The sequence below is a fragment of the Trichoderma atroviride genome, chromosome 2 (genome assembly GCF_020647795.1).
Source record: "Trichoderma atroviride chromosome 2, complete sequence".
Lineage (NCBI taxonomy): Eukaryota > Fungi > Ascomycota > Sordariomycetes > Hypocreales > Hypocreaceae > Trichoderma > Trichoderma atroviride.
In genome coordinates, this window is record NC_089401.1 from 1906519 (window position 1) to 1923744 (window position 17226).

The window sequence follows — 17226 nt, forward strand, 5'->3', positions numbered from 1 at the left end:
CTGCCAGCTCTGCTGATCATCCGGCGCCGCAGATGTGGGAGGCGCATCATTAGCGGAGGCACGTGATTGCGCGCCTGCAGCGAGCGCGTCGCATCGGCGTGTTGAGTGATCTTGATTGACGCTTCGAGATGGAGCAGTGGTTTGCCTCTTCAACCAGCCACCTTTCACAGACGACATTCCAGCATCAAGACCCGGCAATTACTGGCTTACACACATTTTCTGTTGATTCTATTCTTTATTTATGCACAATCTCACAGACGAAGCCGCACCACGCAGGATGCTGTCGTTTACGCCAAAGCCGGTTCCTTCTTGGGACAATCGTCCCGCCGTCTCATCTCCACTATCGTCCTCGCCTGTGCGCGCCTCATCGCCTCTCTCTCCGGCCGAGGAAGAATCGCGGTGGCAGCCTCGCCAGGTCCAGTCGTCACCGATCAGGCCTAACAATTTCAAGTATCAATCACGGCCTGCGCGCCCGAATCCCGTCATGAAAAGAAGAGAGGAGCTGCAGGAGCAGAGGCGCAAGGGCTTCCTGCAGAATGTCCGCCAAAAGGCCGAGGATAAATCCTGGCAAAGAAGAGACATTGAGGGCCAAGTAAGTTTGAAGGAAATTTAGTTGTTCAGCAGCGAATGGATGGCTAATGGCGGCGGTACTTGCAGTTTCTGAAAACGAGCTGGCTAGCTAATGTCGGCCGCTTGTCTCATGATGCGCCTTCATTCTCCGATGCCGATATCGAGGATGCCGCAACCTTTGCGCCCGAAATGGCACAGTCACAGATGGACGAGGACATGATCCCGGAAGAACTCATGGATGAAGAGCAATTACTTACGTCTTACGAAGAGGAAGTAATGGCCCAGCGAGGATCCCGGCTGCCGACGCTGGCCGAGGATGACGAGTATGATGACATATTTGCCGAACTTATTTCACAAGAACAAGAGCAACGACCGTTGCAGCAACAGCAACCGCATCAACAGCATCAATCTTCACAGCCTTCAAATCAAATGGAAATCGATTAGACCAGCACCATGATTGGTTAATATTGGAATGGTATGAAAGAAGCGTCTGTCACTTGGCGAAATATGGAGTTTGGGACCTCGGGACTCCGGATAAATCTCTTCACATCGGCGTTGGATGGATATACTGGTATAGGATGAAAAATGTTTGCATATAGGGCGCGCACTATGGGTATATATATAAGTGTGCGTGTATATATGAATGCGCCGTGACTAGATCTTGAATGTTTATTGCGGATTGCACTGGTCTTCCGTGGCATTGAACGCTTCTTGGGCAGAAGCCATATCCCCCACCAAGTCGGATGGCGGCGATCCCGCTGCTTGCATCTGGAGCTTGTTAGTCATGTCTCGCACAAGAAAAAGGCCGAGACAAGGTCGAACTTTACCTTTTGCATCCTGTCTACAATGTATTCTCTATCAGTCGCATTAGAGTCCGAGTAGCCAGGTTCGTCGAACTTGGCCACAATCTCTGCCACAATCGCCTGCTGCTCTGCGTATCTCTTCAGGTCCTCGGCAGGAGTCGAATCCTTGTTCTTGGCGAGCCACGCGGGGAACTTGTCATGCAATTCCTTCATTGGCTCATACAAGATCTCCTTGTTCGTCAACTGCTCCATCATGCCCATGAGCATCTTGGAAAAGTCCTCTTCGCTGCCACCAGCAAAGTCGCCAGCAGTAAGCTGCTTGAGCATTTCAGTCAAGAAGTCGTCATCGCCGCCCGCCGCAGCCGCCGCGGTGGCTTGTTCACCAGATGACTGCATGCGCTCCATGGTACGGCGAATGGTATCCTGAAACGCTGCACCAGACTTTTCACCTGCCGCCGGTTGAGGGGTGCTTGATGTAGCGGTCGTCGGAGTCGCGGCGGGAGCAGCTGTGGTAGCAGCTGTGGTGGGAGTTGCGGTGGGAGTTGCGGTGGGAGTTGCGGCAGGAGTTGCGGTGGCGGCAGGAGTACTCTTCGCTTTGTCTTTGCTAGTAGTTTGCGCTTCTTCCTGTTCTTCAGCATCGAATTGGGCGCTCATCTCTGCGCCCATTTGCTTGAACATTTCTTCAAACTCAGCTTGCATCTCCGGCTAAGGCAGACGTTCAACATTAGTATGACACATGTATAGCGGAGCTCATAAGATCAACATACGGATTGCTCAAGGTTGGCCAGCAGACCAGCTATGCCCGCTTGCATCCTCTTGGTGACCTCTTCCTCTGACATGTTCTCGTAGTCCAAGTCGGGAGGGTTGATTCCTTCTTTCAGCGTATCGTCTTCGATCATCTCCTTTCGGACAGCCTTGAATCCGTCAAGCAGTTCTAACCAATCTTCAGGTCAGCATAAGAAGCCATAGCCAATTCACGAGGGGCCATACCGTCGAGATCATCCAGGTCCTCTTCGTCTGGATCGGGAACATCTTCGAAATCGTCCGACACAGTCGCCGCGGGGGGTACAGGCGCTGCTGGTGTTGTCGGCTTGGCCTCCCCTCCTTTGGCCCCGGACTCCTCCGGCTTCGCCTTATCTGCCGCTCCAGATGGAGAGCTCATGGTGTTTCGCGTTCACGATCGGATGCCGTCAGACACAACAAGCCAGATGCGCAAGAAATCGGAGTTCGATGTGGTCTATTAAGCTGCGGCGCTAATGGAGGGGGTAGCGCGGGACAAGCGACTGGGGAGATGTGCAGGCGTCTGCGAACGAGCAATGCGTTACAATATCCTGCAATGGTATTCAAAGATTGATTTCTGGATACTGTGGCGGTCGTGTCCAGAGCAAAGACGGTGTAGTCGCTGGAAGAGCTTGCGAGCAGATCTGCGCGCCTCGTTGCATCTTGGGAAGTGACATGCAGCGTCACGAGCTGAGCCGAGGGTGATGCCGGGCTGCCCCACGCTGGAGCTTGTTTGCTTCAGGGCGGATTAGGCCTAACAGGCCTGCCAGCCGTGACTCTGCCGACCTGGGTTCCTCGCTGCAAGGGACCGGCGGCAGGTGCCTAACTGATCCCTGGAATCTTTGCACTAGGTCGATCGAGGCGCTATTCGCAGCCTTACGACGCCTGTAATTTTCATCCGACTTTCTTCTTCCTTCTTACCAAGACCACCTATTTGCAACGCGCGCGTCGCTATTCTGTTGTCTCCATCTTCAGGTTGCAAACAGGAGAATCCGATTTGTTTGCCTGCATAACATCCTTCTTCGCCTGAAAATTGCAGTCTCTCTTTGCACTGCAGACCGTACCGGCCCTTGCAAGGCAGCGCTACTACGATCTACCTTTGTCTCGCGACTCTTTGTCAGCTCGCCCATTTTTGGTCTATATCACGATGGCCCTTTGCCAAAACAGATTACAGGAGGAGCGGTATGTGAATCGTTGCTCTCACGGTGTTTCGGATCATCTCATGGCGCTGACCGATGCTGATCACTAGGAAACAATGGCGACGTGACCATCCATTCGGCTTCTTCGCCAAGCCTGCTCGGACGAAGGAGGGAGTGCTCGACCTGAAGAACTGGGAGTGCGGCATTCCTGGCAAAGAAAAGACAATCTGGGAGGGAGGGCTGTTCAAGCTCAACATTGCGTTTCCCGACGGTGAGTGCTCGCGTGCACGATAGGGCTGATTAGGCCGAAACTGACTTGGTGCTTGTCTTCAGAGTACCCAACAAAGCCCCCAAAGTGTAAGTGACGATGAAGACGTTTGTGACTGCAATCAATCTCTGACCCTGTCAATAGGCAAATTTGTTCCCCCCGCTGTTCCACCCCAACGTCTATCCCTCAGGCACCGTTTGCCTGTCGATTCTCAACGAGGAAGAGGCGTGGAAGCCAGCAATCACGGTCAAGCAGATTCTGCTCGGCATCCAAGACCTCCTCAACGATCCCAACCCCGAATCGCCCGCGCAAGCCGACGCGTATAACCTATTCAAGAGAGACAAGGCCGAATACGAGAAGCGCATTCGCCGCGTGGTCCGCGAGAATCCGGCGCCGTAATGGACTTTGTTGCGTGAGGTGTTGAAGACTTCTAGACACTGGGGATATTCCTATTGAGAAGACCGGCCATGGCGTTGATTGGGGGCAATACCAGGACATGTGATTTTTTCGATTTTTCTTTTAGCAAACCTTACCGAAGACGATCATGTTTGACTAGCTTTTCAGAAGCTAATCTGCTAGACAACGATATATGACAGTACGGAATAGCATCGGCGATATGATTCCACATGAGAGAATGACTCCATGCACTTTGGTCCATGAAAGGGCGTAGATTTGTATCGGAACACGAGAGCATTGTAGTAATTGACGGTATTTGAAACGACTTGATCCTGTCTGGACCAAAACTATGGGGAAGCGACATGCTTAGAGGGCGTTTATTAGTGAACGGATCAGAGGACTAGACGCCCTTGGCTTGATATATCCGTAGGCACATGTAGCATTAATGCTACCCCAGTCATCTGCCACGTGCAATTCTTCCTATCTGATCTCACCGATGCGTCTGAGAGTACTTTATGTAATCTTGGGGATTAATATAAACCACCAATAGTAATGATAATTCAGGCTGTACTGTAGATATATCGGCGTAATCAATTCTTATATGCCACGTTACCGAAACAGCCCAACTGCCCAAGCTGCTGCAAGGTGAATCATCGCACCAGGATAAGCTGTCAGCCGGCACCTCTTCTAGGTAGGTCGGCTAAAACAAGGGTCCAACGACCTACTAGAACAGCATTCGTTCCAAGACAAGGCAGGGTCGCTGGCAAACAAACAACCATCCACAAAGTGGTCCGAATCAGTTTTGTTTTCCCTTATCAGTTTCGCTTTAGGTAATTGGCGACCTGGCGTGGCCTGCACCAATGATAATGGCCTGGCAGTGACTCTGAGCGAGCCCGAAGTCGGCGGAAGGCTAGAGTGGAAAGCTAGTACATTTAGCCTGGCCTTGGTCTGCGTTTAATTTTTAAGGTGGTCGCGCAGAGTCATGGTCCTGATAGTCATATTCCACCAAATTCTTCCCTTCTTCCCTTCTTCCGATTAATTTCTTCTTCCTACACCCAGAATTCTTAATCTCGAGCAAAATCATACAAGATGTGTGGCATTTTTGCGTGTCATTGGTTCGTCCTTGTTCCTTTTGCTTCTGTCCATCGTACAACACTTTTGGAGGGGCAACACCCCGCCGCAGTGATTGCGAGCGCCTTATCACGAGCGCACACATTGGAGACAGAAGAAGCAATGTAGCTGACCACAACGCGCCTAAAATAGCCATCCCGATGTGCAAAAGTTCAAGCCGACGGCTCTGAAGCTGGCCAAGGCGTAAGTATATCTGTTTCCTCTTGGTAGCTACTTCAATTGACAATGGCGCATTAGAATTCGACACCGAGGTCCCGATTGGAGTATGTTTGAGTCAATTGATTTGGATGAGGCTGTTTAGCGGCCGGAAGAAGGACATGGCTGACTGTCGATGGCTTGTATAGGCGGAAACGTCATTTCTCACAACACAAGTAAGTCAATTGGTTGAAGAGAGTAGACTTTGGAGCCTCGGCTGACAAGTTGCGCAGTCCTGTGCCATGAGCGTCTCAGTATCGTTGGTGTTGGTAAGTTTTTGCCCTCGGCTCGACAAAGCATGATGCTACGACTAGACACTCGCTCATACAACTCCAGAGTCTGGTGCTCAGCCCTTGACCAACGCCGATGACACCATCATCCTTGCCGTCAACGGCGAGATCTACAACCATCGTCAGATCCGAAAGCACCTAAAAGAGCCGTACCACTTCAAGACGCAATCGGATTGCGAGGTTATCATTCCCTTGGTAAGTAATCGGAGCTACACACGCAAAATCTGTGAGAGGACCATAAGTTGACATTGTTTCCCCTGCAATAGTATATGGAGCACGACATCGACGCCCCCAACAGCCTTGATGGCATGTTCTCATTCGTTCTATACGACAAGAAGCAAGACCGCACCATTGCCGCGCGCGATCCGATTGGCGTTACAACACTGTACCAGGGATGGTCATGGAAGGAACCTGGTGCTGTGTACTTCGCCTCCGAGCTCAAGTGCTTGTCTCCCGTCTGCGACAAAATCATCGCCTTCCCTCCCGGCCACGTCTACGACTCAAAAACCGGCGAGACTACCCGCTACTTCAAGCCTACTTGGTGGGACCCTGCCAACGTGCCATCTACTCCCGTCGACTACAAGACTCTCCGAACTTCTCTGGAGAAGGCTGTTAGAAAGCGTCTGATGGCCGAGGTCCCCTATGGTGTGCTTCTTTCTGGTGGTCTCGACTCCAGCTTGGTCGCTTCCATTGCTCAGCGAGAGATGCTGAGACTCAAGAAGAAGGCCGAAGAGTCTACCGGAACTGCTACTCCTGCCGAGGCTGATGTTGACCACGGAGAGGGCCTTGTCGGTGTTGACGACGACGACAACCTGTCTACCGTTACCTACCTCCCTCAGCTCAACTCCTTCTCCATTGGACTGCCAGGATCTCCAGACAACGAGGCCGCTCTCAAAGTTGCCAAATTCCTTGGTACGAAGCACCACGTCATGACCTTTACCATTGAGGACGGCCTCAACGCACTGTCGGATGTCATCTACCACCTGGAGACGTACGACGTCACAACCATCCGAGCCTCAACGCCCATGTTCCTGCTCTCTCGTAAAATTAAGGCTATGGGCATTAAGATGGTATTGAGTGGCGAGGGCAGTGATGAGATTTTCGGCGGCTACCTTTACTTCCACGCTGCTCCCGACAAGAAGGCGTTCCACGAGGAGACTGTCCGCCGTATCAAGAACTTGCACCTTGCGGATTGTCTGCGAGCTAACAAGTCCACCTCTGCCTGGGGTCTGGAGGCCCGTGTGCCTTTCCTGGATAAGAAGGTATGAGATACCCGCCTCATGTGAAATATTTCTCCGTTGTGACTGACTCATTTCTATAGTTTATCGAGACTGCGATGAGCATTGACCCTCAGGACAAGATGATTACCAAGGACAGAATGGAAAAGTACATTCTCCGAAAAGCTTTCGACACCTCCGACGAGCCTGGCACTGCTCCTTACCTTCCTGACTCCATCCTGTGGAGACAAAAGGAGCAGTTCTCTGACGGTGTCGGATACGGATGGATTGATGCGCTCAAGGACAACGCCGAGCTGCACGTCACCGATGAGATGATGAAGAACCCCAAGGCCGAGTGGGGCACCGATATCCCGGATACCAAGGAGGCGTACGTATAATATCTTGCATCGGCATCTGATAAAGAAAGCTAACACTGCTATCACAGTTACTGGTACCGCCTCATGTTTGACGAGCACTTCCCTCCTCGCTGCGCTTCTACCGTGGAGCGATGGACGCCTACCTGGTCTAAGCAGACCGATCCCAGTGGCAGGTTCGTATCTCTTCGTCCGGACCCCGTTAACCAGGAAAGAAACAATTACTAATTAGCTTTACAGAGCCATCTCTACCCACAACGCCAAGTATGAAGGTACTGAGTAAAAGCAGCTGGCAAAAGTGCCTTTGTTGTATATGTCAAAATTTCCTAAACTTATTTCTGGTGCTGGTTGAGAGAACGTCTAAAAGGCGAAAACGTAGTACAGTATATATAAAAGTTAAGCTACAGACAGACAAAAGTATCAAATGCCACTGCAATGGAATTTACTCATGACTCTCATATGATACTATGCCCGAGGTCCGGATATGGCTCGGCATTGGGAAATGAAGTACAAAATGGCGCCATTGAGTCCTTCAACCCGAACAGAATCGTCTAAAAGGCCTTCTTTTTGCTTCTTTGTTCTAGCTCCTATTACGCATGAACTTGTTACGAAACGCATTTGCATAGCCGGCGACTAGATAGACTGAGACTTGGGCTATTTCACCGTCAATGCGATGACTGTCTTAGTAGCATTGATGGCTGTCCATAGCGCCTTTACCGCCTGCTTTATTCAGACAGCAGAGCCGACCCCGCGTTACGTCTCTGACACTTTGTGGGAGTCACGATAACCGCTGTAAGCAGCAAAAGACTGCACGTAATTGCATGAAATACCCTGAAACTCGATGCTGCAGCAATTGTCTCCTGATCCAGCATTTCCAGCATGGAATTAAAGGCCGCTGCCGTCAAAGCACTTCCCCCACGTGGACGCGCCAATCCCCTAGACCCCAAGATGCCCGGCCCGACATCAGCCGACGCTCTGCGCTGCTCTCCCCCAACCGACTGATGGGCCAATCAGCGGCCGAGGCCGACCCCAAAACATTTTCCCTCGCCTCGCGCGAATCTCTGCAACCTCTTCCTCTGGTTGATACACCGCACTTGTTCTCTCCTCCAGCTCAATCGCCATCTCTATTCTCCCTCTTCTCCCACCTCACAAACCGCCAAAATGTCCATCCCCGCCTTCTCCGACATTGCCAAGCCGGCCAACGACGTATGCGCGCCTTTCCACTCCGTCCTGATTTTTCTCATTGCTCTATAACCCCTCGGCTAGAGCTACACGATGGCCTCTAGCCGTTGGGCCGGATGATAGACGCGGCTGACTCTGCTTGCCTCCCACAGCTCCTCAACAAGGACTTCTACCACCTGTCCGCCACCACCTTTGAATTCAAGGACACCGCTCCCAATGGCGTTGCCTTCAAGGTGACTGGCAAGTCCAGCCACGAGAAGGCCACCTCTGCTGCTGTAAGTTTTGCTCCACCGACCCAATCTCCTCCTTTCCCCTCCCCCGCCACGCCTGCGAGCATTCGCCGTGGCGATGGGAGCCATTGCTGCATGTTTTGGATTGCCTCCGGGATGCGAATATGAGACTGACCTTGCTGTTGCTATGAATAGATTGAGGGAAAATACACCGACAAGCCTACTGGTACGACATCCCGCCGCAGACTGAAACACACCAGCTCTCCCCTGGCGCGCGCTTTTGAACTCGCTGCAGACAATTCAATGCGCACCCATTGCTAGACTCTACCGAATTCTTTGCTAACGCTTCTGCGTTTACAGGCCTGACTCTGACCCAGACCTGGAACACCGCCAACGCCCTCGACACCAAGGTTGAGGTCAACGACACCCTCGCCAAGGGCCTCAAGCTCGAGGGTCTCTTCAACTTCCTCCCCGCCACCGCCGCCAAGGGCGCCAAGTTCAACCTGCTCTTCAAGCAGCCCGGCTTCCACGGCCGTGCCTTCTTCGACCTCCTCAAGGGCCCCACCGCCAACGTCGATGCCGTCGTCGGCCACGAGGGTTTTCTCGCCGGTGCCAGCGCTGGCTATGATGTCAACAAGGCTGCCCTGACCGGCTACAGCGCCGCTGTCGGCTACGTCGCTCCTCAGTACAGCGCTGCCATCACCGCCACTGACAACCTGAGCACCTTTGCTGCTTCTTACTACCACAAGGTCAACAGCCAGGTCGAGGCTGGTGCCAAGGCCACCTGGAACTCCAAGACCAGCAACACCGTTGGCCTCGAGGTTGCCAGCAAGTACCGCATTGACCCCGTCTCCTTCGCCAAGGTTTGTCTCCCTGAAAATTCCATCACAATGAGCACTCCGTTGCTAACAAGCTCTTTTCTCAACTATAGGTCAAGATCAACGACCGTGGTATTGCCGCTCTTGCCTACAACGTCCTCCTCCGCGAGGGTGTCACCCTGGGTCTTGGTGGCTCTTTCGATACCCAGAAGCTCGACCAGGCTACCCACAAGCTCGGTGCTAGCTTCACCTTCGAGGGTTAAGCTCAGAAAAACTAAATCTGATATCACTGCCATGAGTCATTTAGCGCCTACATACATGCCTATATGTGAGACGTGAGTGGCTATGTGGCCGAGTAGTTTGCTTCATTGCCGCAGCTACATCTCCAACCAAACCTTTATGAAAACCACAAACCGAACGGAGACTTGACGATTGAGACTCGGGGGTAGATAGAAGGAGGAGAAAATAAAGAATATCTTGCGCAAGTGAACAAAAGGCTGTTGTCTGTTGGTTGAGTCTGTGATGTATATTTTGGAGTATGATGCGGCATGCTTGTGTATATTACGCTCGTTCTCTGGTACTTAGGTAATTCTAATCACGATTGCTTGATGAAGAATGATATTGAATTGCCACTATTCATTAATCTCTCGTATGAACTCCATCTCTCTCATCGCCGGCTATATCATAGTAATGTAGAACTATACTCATTCTACGTCCAAAAGGAGGCGACCGAAGAGATCTGGATGCTTTACGCACTGGTAGAGCGTCTTATTCCGCCTTGAAACTATTATAATGAAAAAGTATGCTATTCATAGCCTTCTGCATTACCTATCTAATATACACTGCTCTCTATATTTATACAAGAGGCTATTGTCCAGCGCTAGCCTTCTCCAGAACGCCAATCTACAAGAACCATAAACACGACGGAGCACCACTCGTTTCACTGTTCCCTCTCCTTCTTCTGCCTCCCCAGGCGCATAAACTGCAGATACACCGCCGGCGCCAGAAACGTCGCCGCCAATATGCCCGCCACGATCAAAAAGTGCCCCGCCAGGCTCGTCTGCGGCTCAAACTCAATGTCGTCGTCCCCAACGGCCCTCTTCTGGCGCTGCCACCGGCGGTGATCCTGCCTCTCGTGCGTCCTCGTGTGGCCGGCCTTGTCAAAGTGCGGCACGTGCTCGTCTCGGTGGTGGAAAGGGTCAGACCCTGGACCCATGCCGCCGTAGTGATGCGCCTGGTGGAAGGCGCTCGTGTTCCATGGATTGGCGCGGTCCGTCTCAGACGCTGAAGCTGAGCCGGAGCCGGAGCCAGCGCCGCCGGTGGACTCCTCGTGTGCCTGGTGGCGCTTGTCGGCGTGCGCGCCCCATCCGCCGTTGCGGTAGAAGCTGGGAGGGGGGCCGCGGAAGGTGCCTCTGCGGCGGCTCAGGCCGGAGGGGGGGTCGGCCGCCGGCGGGATTTGTGCTGTGGTAGGAGGCTTGGTGAGGGTGTTGAGGGTGTTGGTGGTGAAGGCGCAAGACGTCGCGGTCGTAGGAGGCGCGGCGGGAGGCGTCGGAGAGGATGGTGTAGGACTCGGAGATGAGGGAGAAGTTGTGGGCGGCGTCAGGGTCGGAGCGATTTGCGTCGGGGTGGTGAGCCTTGGAGAGGGCATAGAAGGATCTGGTTGATTCGTTAGATACCTGGTTGTGATTGCAAGGAGGGGGATTTGTACTTCTTGATCTCTCCCACGCTGGCGTCCAGCGGAACTTTCAGCCGCTCATAATGATTTTTTCCTTCGAAAGCACTCTGGGCGAGATATCTTGTCGCATGAAACCCCCTCTTACGGCTGCCATTGCAACAGCGCAGAAGCGGCGATTGCCCAGCCGAAGCCAAAGTTGAAGCTCTACTCAGCCCATGAGTCGTTGCAGCAGCGGATTCTCTAGTCACGCAACACCGTAGGATTGATTGCGCAAGGGGACAAGAGACGGTGACGAGAGTGTGCGGAAGACGGGGTGGCATGCCTTGCGTATCCTCATCACGTAAACGAGGTAGAGCTGGAGGGTGTTTGTTGGTTGTAGGATAGATTGCTCGGTGATGTAATCGAAGAGGTGTGCTTTAGTGGGGCACCTTTGGCTTCACGCATTGAGTCACGACCATCAGTTATGCTTATATCAAGCTTGCAAATACTTTTAATTCTCAATGCATATGAAGCCAACAATTCTTATCAACTAGTATTTCTGTTGGGTTATAACAACGAGCAGATAAGTGCACGGTGTGTCAAAGCTTTGTCCTCGCTCTCTGTTACGCAATTAAACCTCTTACACGCTCGCGAGCGTATAGGCCCAGGTGAAGGCTAAATATAGCTAAACATTGCTTTAGATTCATAAAATCATTGCAGACTTGAAGTAGCCAATTGGAAGCTTGAGCCTCTGCTGTAAAAAGCATGCTTCGATACATTTTGTGATTCTACCACTCCAAGCTGAATATGGATGAAGAGCGACGGAAATATCCTAGTGGATGGTCTGAACAGCAGCCAATGCCACCGACGCGACCTCTATTAGGGGCTCATGTCTTGCGCTTGACAGCATTTACCAACCATGGTCACTTCAGTGTTCCCGAATCCGTAAAGGAACTACGAGACTCTAGCTATGAAAAGAACTTGGCCCTAATTTTAATAATAGGTGACTAGGAAGGAGTGCGGTATCTTACTAGAGAGAGGGGATGTTGGTGTCTATCAGGGCTAGAAAGCCACACTATGCCAATGAAAGATGCAGTACTACCTCTAGTTGTGAAGCCAATCAAGGCCTCGTGTAGACGAACGACATGAAGGTTGTAATCGGGCGACACATGGTATACCGCGCTGAAGACAGTAGTGAGGACCAGCAAGACGAGCAACGGCCGCGAATGGCCTGTTACCAGCACTTCGTCGTGAAGAAGGTATGATAAAATATGAATCAGATGAGAAACGATAATAGCTTTGGGAAACTAGCTATGAATTTATTTCAGTTCTCACCGCCAATCTTGATAATTATCTGCACCAACTCAGCTTCATATAGACTCATATGTAGTAGAGGTTACAACGTTGAGTACATACACTTAGCTAGAGTCCAAGAAACATATGGAAGAGTGAAATGACACTGACCAAAAAAAAAAAAAAAAAGAAGAAGGAAGGAAAAGGGGGTTAATACCACGAGACTGTCCGTAACATATTTCGGTAGTCTTCTACCACTTGAGTCTACAGTGTATAATAATTATTCGCACATGCTGTTGGTTAAAGGTTCAACTGCTGCATTAATTCCACAAGTAATATCATTTACATCTATCTCTAGGCTTTAATAGGCAGGAGCAAACTATATGTATAGATTAATTGATCCTTTGACCCTAACCGAAACGTATATATATCCGTTGTTGGCTACCCCCTTTCCCGGCGTATTATATCACCGTTCTGTTTGTAATGCGACTTGTCGATGGTGGTTTACGCATTTGGAGTTAAAATGCGCTGTTCATTTTCTTTTCTTTCATGTTTCACTGGTATTTTACTCTTAGTGACAGAAGTTCGCTCACAGGTTGCCTTTGTTCAGCCACCACCTGCTGGACCTTTGCACAATTATCAAGACAATCCAGCTTATGGATATGGTTCCACCATTACTGTACATTGGACTGGGGATATCCCAAAAGGCGTTAATAGTCTGCGACTCGAAACCCGGAGAGATTTAATTGACCCGCAGCCGGCGGATGCTAAATATACTCTAGGTAGAGCACGGTAGTGTCGTAACGCAGCCTCAAGTTACTGATTAGATGTATAGAGACAGAGAACCTATCCACCTCGATAAGTACAGTCACGTATGTTGTCAATATGGCGGTATGGCAGTTTTCAGAATACGGAAAGATGCCGCTTTATCTTGTCTGTCTTGATGCAGAATCGTTGGATGTTCTCGGCGAATCCCATTATTACAACATTACCAATGGGCCGGCCTCGACTACAAAAAGTTCGACTTCGATATCTACACTCGGTGAAACTAGTACAACTACTTCAACAATAAATGCATCAAACACAGGTTCTACTATGGATGGGACACCGCCGTATTCGACAAATCCAGCGACTTCGACAGCATCGACAGCTTCGACAGCATCGACAACAGCCGCGCCTCAATCAGCCCAAAAACTCCCTAAGAAGGCAATTGCAGGTATTTCGGTTGGGGCAACAATAGGCGGTATATTGCTGATAATGGCTCTGGGTTTCCTGGGACGCAAGTACAGAATCTGGAACAACGGTATCTTTCATAATTTCTCGAGAGGGGGGGGAAAGACAGCAAATATCGCAGAATTACAAGCAGTTGATCCATTAGAGCTTCCGGCAAACAACCCAACGGAGCTACCAGTCAATCAGGAGATCAAAAACGCAAGAGTCTGGACACATCCCAGAGGTTCTGGCGGTCTCTACGAAGTTCCCTAGGGACGAACATGTATTTCTTACTGTTTTGCTTCCAAGAGATAACTTGGAAACGGTATGCAGTTGGCAAATACACGTCATCAATTCTTGTTTATGTTTCGTAAATAGCATATAGATGGTTTATTGTAATTGAGGTGATGGGTCTGAAATAGAAACGGGGTAAATTATTATTATGGCGGTAGCAGAGGGGTTGGAATAGACACTTTCGAAGTGTGGGTCAATAGTAAACTAAACAAGCAGGCATATACATGTGTATATATACCCGTCTTAAGATGAATGTAATATTTATATAGACGTGAATGGCATGAAAATCGACGAGACTGGCAAAGTCTAATGTACCGATATTCTTATATAATGAGGAGAATTATTGTGTCAAGGCTATCAAACTCATGAGTACGCTATCTTGCGTAACCTAGTACATGCCATTACACCATGGGAATGCGCTCAAACACCTAGTGCCCGAGCCTGAGGTTTATGCTATCTGACGAAACTTGGCGGCAGCCTGATATTTCTTTACTAGGGAAAGATTTGCCTACTGGTCCCCTTACAAATGCCGTCAATAAGGGCTGACCTTTTGGTGAAGTAAAAAACCTCTTCTGTGCTACGGTTGTGGTAAGAGAAATAGAACCTCCGGCTTGTGAAGCGGATGAGGGCTTTGAAGGCGGGAATTGCGATGATGATGATGAAGCCGAGTTGGAAGTAGTAGATGGCGACAACGAAGGAACTGGGTGTTCATGGATCGGTGATGTAATGGACTTACTATGATGTTTGACGAAAAGCGTGTATACCAATTTTAAAAACAAAGTGCATTGGATCATGTTTCTGCACTTTCTTCTTTGGATGTTGAATGGTAGCGTTGGGGATGTAAATGCTGCCTGTTTTGTGTTTTGAGAGTATTACAAGCATACATATATACAGCCTGTAAAACCCTATAGGCTATATAGCTCAGCTATCATAAAAAATCACCAGAACTAGATATGGTTTCGTCCCTTTAAACACTTCAACAAAAGGGGGAACGACTATACTGGTCGCGTTGCAACCTGATCCTAGCAAAGGGCGGGCGAGTTGACGCCGACAGGACTTTTTTTCATTTTTCTCAAAGATTATAAACAGCCTCGAAGCTCTCACAAGCTGATTCTTGCCCCCATAAATGTTCGCCATATACTGACACTGACACTGGCCTTTGTCTTTTGCGAGACTATGACTGACTCTGCAAAACGTGCGGATACTACGCTTTACGTCTTTACGCTATTTTCTCTCATTATAGGGTGGCACATGGATCACGGACAAGATTTTAAAAAAAGAAGTTGCCGAGTATGGATTGCTATAGGAGGCCATAATCATGGATCAAGAAACCACTTACTGTCCTCTATCTACCGTCTTCAAATGGATATTCAAGTCTGGTTTTACCCACAGCTCAAAATTCTCTTGGTTTTCGATCCAATTCTTGCTGCTCTGATCAATCGACATATCAAACTCCCAGATTAACCGTGCGAGTATGAGTCTCATCTCAGCATAAGCCAGGTTCCTCCCGATGCAGCTTCTTTGCCCGAGCAGAAACGCATTCACCGCGTCCAGCCGATCGCCTGCGTATCTCGACTTTTCGTCTCCCTTGTTGTAGAAGCGGTCAGGGTCGAAGCGAGATGGCTCGAGAAAGAGCCGTTCGTCACGATTCATGGCCCATTGCCAGATCCCGACACGGGTGCCCCCGGGCACAAACGACCCGGCAATCTCATGGCCTCCGGCAGGAACCAGGCGCGGCGAAGAGACTGCATCGGGTGGGTAGACTCGCAGAGCCTCGTCCAAGACAGCGAGCATGTAAGTCAGGCTGGCTACGCTGCTGAGAGTCATGTCCTCTTGCCTCTGGAATCGACCTCGTACTTCGGCAACGAGTTTCTTGAGCACATTTTCGTGCGTTACGAGAAGAAAAACAGCCCCCGTGAGCAGCGTCGCAGTGGTCTCGCTTCCAGCATTGACCAGCAATGTCGCATTCCTCTTGAGCCCATCTATGCTCATACCGTCTTTGATCAACGTATCCATGAAATCAGTTCTATCCGTACCCATCGCGATACGCTTCTTCGTTTTGCTTAGAACTAGCTCAAAATGCATCCGGCGGGCTTTGATTCCGACTCCCAGGCTCCGCATGAGCCAACTAGCTGGTGCCAGGATCCCAAGGGCTTTGAAGATCTGAATCTTGACGCGGCTTTTGAAGCTACCCAGCACAAGCGCAATCCATGGATGATAGCCACTGCCTTCGAGGCATCCAAAATCTTCCCCAAATGTGAGGTTGCCGATGATGTCAAAGGTGGTGTAGGCGATCCAGTCGCGCATGTTGACACTTTGGGGTCTCCCCGTGGCATCGGTGCTGTTTTCTCGGAGTCTCCGTATTAGAAGATCGACATAATTTCCAATTAGCGGCTCTTGCTCCTTCATCGCCCTATCACTAAAGCCAGGGACCAGCTTCTTCCGAAGGTGGTGATGTGCCTCCTACGGGGTTTGCAAATGTAAGTAAGCTGTTTCGCCTAGCAAGATAGCGGTCTTACAAACATCATCAGAACTGATCACAGACGGGGGGAGATCCCCGAAAGGATTATAGAAGGCCATGTCTGGCGCCAAAGCATGGCTGTGGCTGGTTTTGGTAATGCCGGGCGGCTGCCGAATGAAGATATCTTCCCATGCTTGAGGGTCCGTGAAAGAAAGCTCGTTGGGAGCAATTCTTACTACCGGGCCATAATGCTTGTGGAGATCCTCAATGTGGTAAATCAATTTGCCGCGAGACAAGAAGTAGAGCTTGGGAAGCACTGAGGCTCGAGAGAATTTTGGGCCGGGAAACCTACGGAGGGGATGAAGGAAAAGATTGTAGAAGAGGAAAGAAACTATGTATGTGGATGAGAGTGCAATGACGAAGAGGCACCATTGGAGAGGAGACTGTGGGATCAGGGCCGCCATGGTGCACACGGTCTTACGAGTACACCAGGAAGAGAGAGAGAGGAAAATCGAGGGGAAATTAAGAAGCTAAATTTGAATAGTCCCCGAGCGTAATTGTTTACTTAGATGAGAGACTTGTACATGAGAAATTCAGTCACGGCTTGACTTGGCAGGACTTGAACCCTGTCAGACGAGCTTTCAACTCCCCTCCTCCAAACAAAGAGCCTGCTTATCCCAATGTATCCGCAGCCTCCTGCCGCAGGATCCGAAAGGAAGCGAAGGATTTAATGTTGTAGATGCAACGTTCCTAAACAGTATTCATCTTTCCCCACGCAATTGGGAGTTAGTATCGCCTTGCAGACGAAGGATTGATCGGCATGGGGACCATGTTCATGCAAGCGTATCTATGCGGGAGGCGTATTTGTAAGAACTAAATACGCAAGCCAATCTAGTAACATTGCATGAATGATGCGGCC

At 50.3% G+C, this 17226-nt stretch overlaps 8 protein-coding genes across 8 annotated transcripts; 5 read left to right on the plus strand and 3 right to left on the minus strand.

The window, feature by feature from the left end:
- The first annotated feature begins 93 nt into the window (after nt 1-93).
- TrAtP1_003396 (uncharacterized protein) lies at nt 94-1919 on the plus strand. Its single transcript, XM_014087883.2, has 2 exons — nt 94-592; nt 658-1919. The coding sequence occupies exons 1-2, from the start codon at nt 242-244 to the stop codon at nt 1012-1014; spliced, it is 708 nt and encodes a 235-aa protein (XP_013943358.1). The 5' UTR covers nt 94-241; the 3' UTR covers nt 1015-1919.
- Nucleotides 94-3002, minus strand: TrAtP1_003397 (uncharacterized protein). Its single transcript, XM_066111865.1, has 4 exons — nt 2364-3002; nt 2141-2307; nt 1398-2078; nt 94-1338 (listed from the first exon to the last, which is right to left on the minus strand). Exons 1-4 carry the CDS (start codon nt 2533-2535, stop codon nt 1240-1242), a joined length of 1119 nt encoding a protein of 372 aa, XP_065967944.1. The 5' UTR covers nt 2536-3002; the 3' UTR covers nt 94-1239.
- Nucleotides 3003-3300: 298 nt separating this feature from the next.
- Nucleotides 3301-3886, plus strand: TrAtP1_003398 (uncharacterized protein; the record flags this gene model as incomplete). Its single annotated transcript, XM_014087885.2, has 4 exons — nt 3301-3335; nt 3403-3563; nt 3626-3649; nt 3705-3886. 4 exons carry the CDS (start codon nt 3301-3303, stop codon nt 3884-3886), a joined length of 402 nt encoding a protein of 133 aa, XP_013943360.2.
- Nucleotides 3887-4934: 1048 nt separating this feature from the next.
- On the plus strand, nt 4935-8017 carry TrAtP1_003399 (uncharacterized protein). Its single transcript, XM_014087886.2, has 10 exons — nt 4935-5071; nt 5220-5270; nt 5325-5350; nt 5432-5458; nt 5516-5551; nt 5619-5767; nt 5839-6834; nt 6894-7177; nt 7235-7339; nt 7404-8017. Exons 1-10 carry the CDS (start codon nt 5046-5048, stop codon nt 7444-7446), a joined length of 1743 nt encoding a protein of 580 aa, XP_013943361.1. The 5' UTR covers nt 4935-5045; the 3' UTR covers nt 7447-8017.
- A 200-nt stretch (nt 8018-8217) lies between these two features.
- Nucleotides 8218-10009, plus strand: TrAtP1_003400 (uncharacterized protein). The gene is made up of 5 exons (XM_014088221.2): nt 8218-8369; nt 8498-8620; nt 8771-8801; nt 8936-9438; nt 9507-10009. Exons 1-5 carry the CDS (start codon nt 8325-8327, stop codon nt 9654-9656), a joined length of 852 nt encoding a protein of 283 aa, XP_013943696.1. The 5' UTR covers nt 8218-8324; the 3' UTR covers nt 9657-10009.
- Nucleotides 10010-10166: 157 nt separating this feature from the next.
- On the minus strand, nt 10167-11520 carry TrAtP1_003401 (uncharacterized protein). The gene is made up of 2 exons (XM_066111866.1): nt 11102-11520; nt 10167-11049 (listed from the first exon to the last, which is right to left on the minus strand). The coding sequence occupies exon 2, from the start codon at nt 11039-11041 to the stop codon at nt 10334-10336; it is 708 nt and encodes a 235-aa protein (XP_065967945.1). The 5' UTR covers nt 11042-11049; nt 11102-11520; the 3' UTR covers nt 10167-10333.
- A 1211-nt stretch (nt 11521-12731) lies between these two features.
- TrAtP1_003402 (uncharacterized protein) lies at nt 12732-14043 on the plus strand. The gene is made up of 2 exons (XM_066111867.1): nt 12732-13122; nt 13176-14043. The coding sequence occupies exons 1-2, from the start codon at nt 12837-12839 to the stop codon at nt 13823-13825; spliced, it is 936 nt and encodes a 311-aa protein (XP_065967946.1). The 5' UTR covers nt 12732-12836; the 3' UTR covers nt 13826-14043.
- A 1138-nt stretch (nt 14044-15181) lies between these two features.
- Nucleotides 15182-16771, minus strand: TrAtP1_003403 (uncharacterized protein; the record flags this gene model as incomplete). The annotated part of the gene is made up of 2 exons (XM_014087327.1): nt 15182-16309; nt 16370-16771. 2 exons carry the CDS (start codon nt 16769-16771, stop codon nt 15182-15184), a joined length of 1530 nt encoding a protein of 509 aa, XP_013942802.1.
- Between the last annotated feature and the right edge of the window lie 455 nt (nt 16772-17226).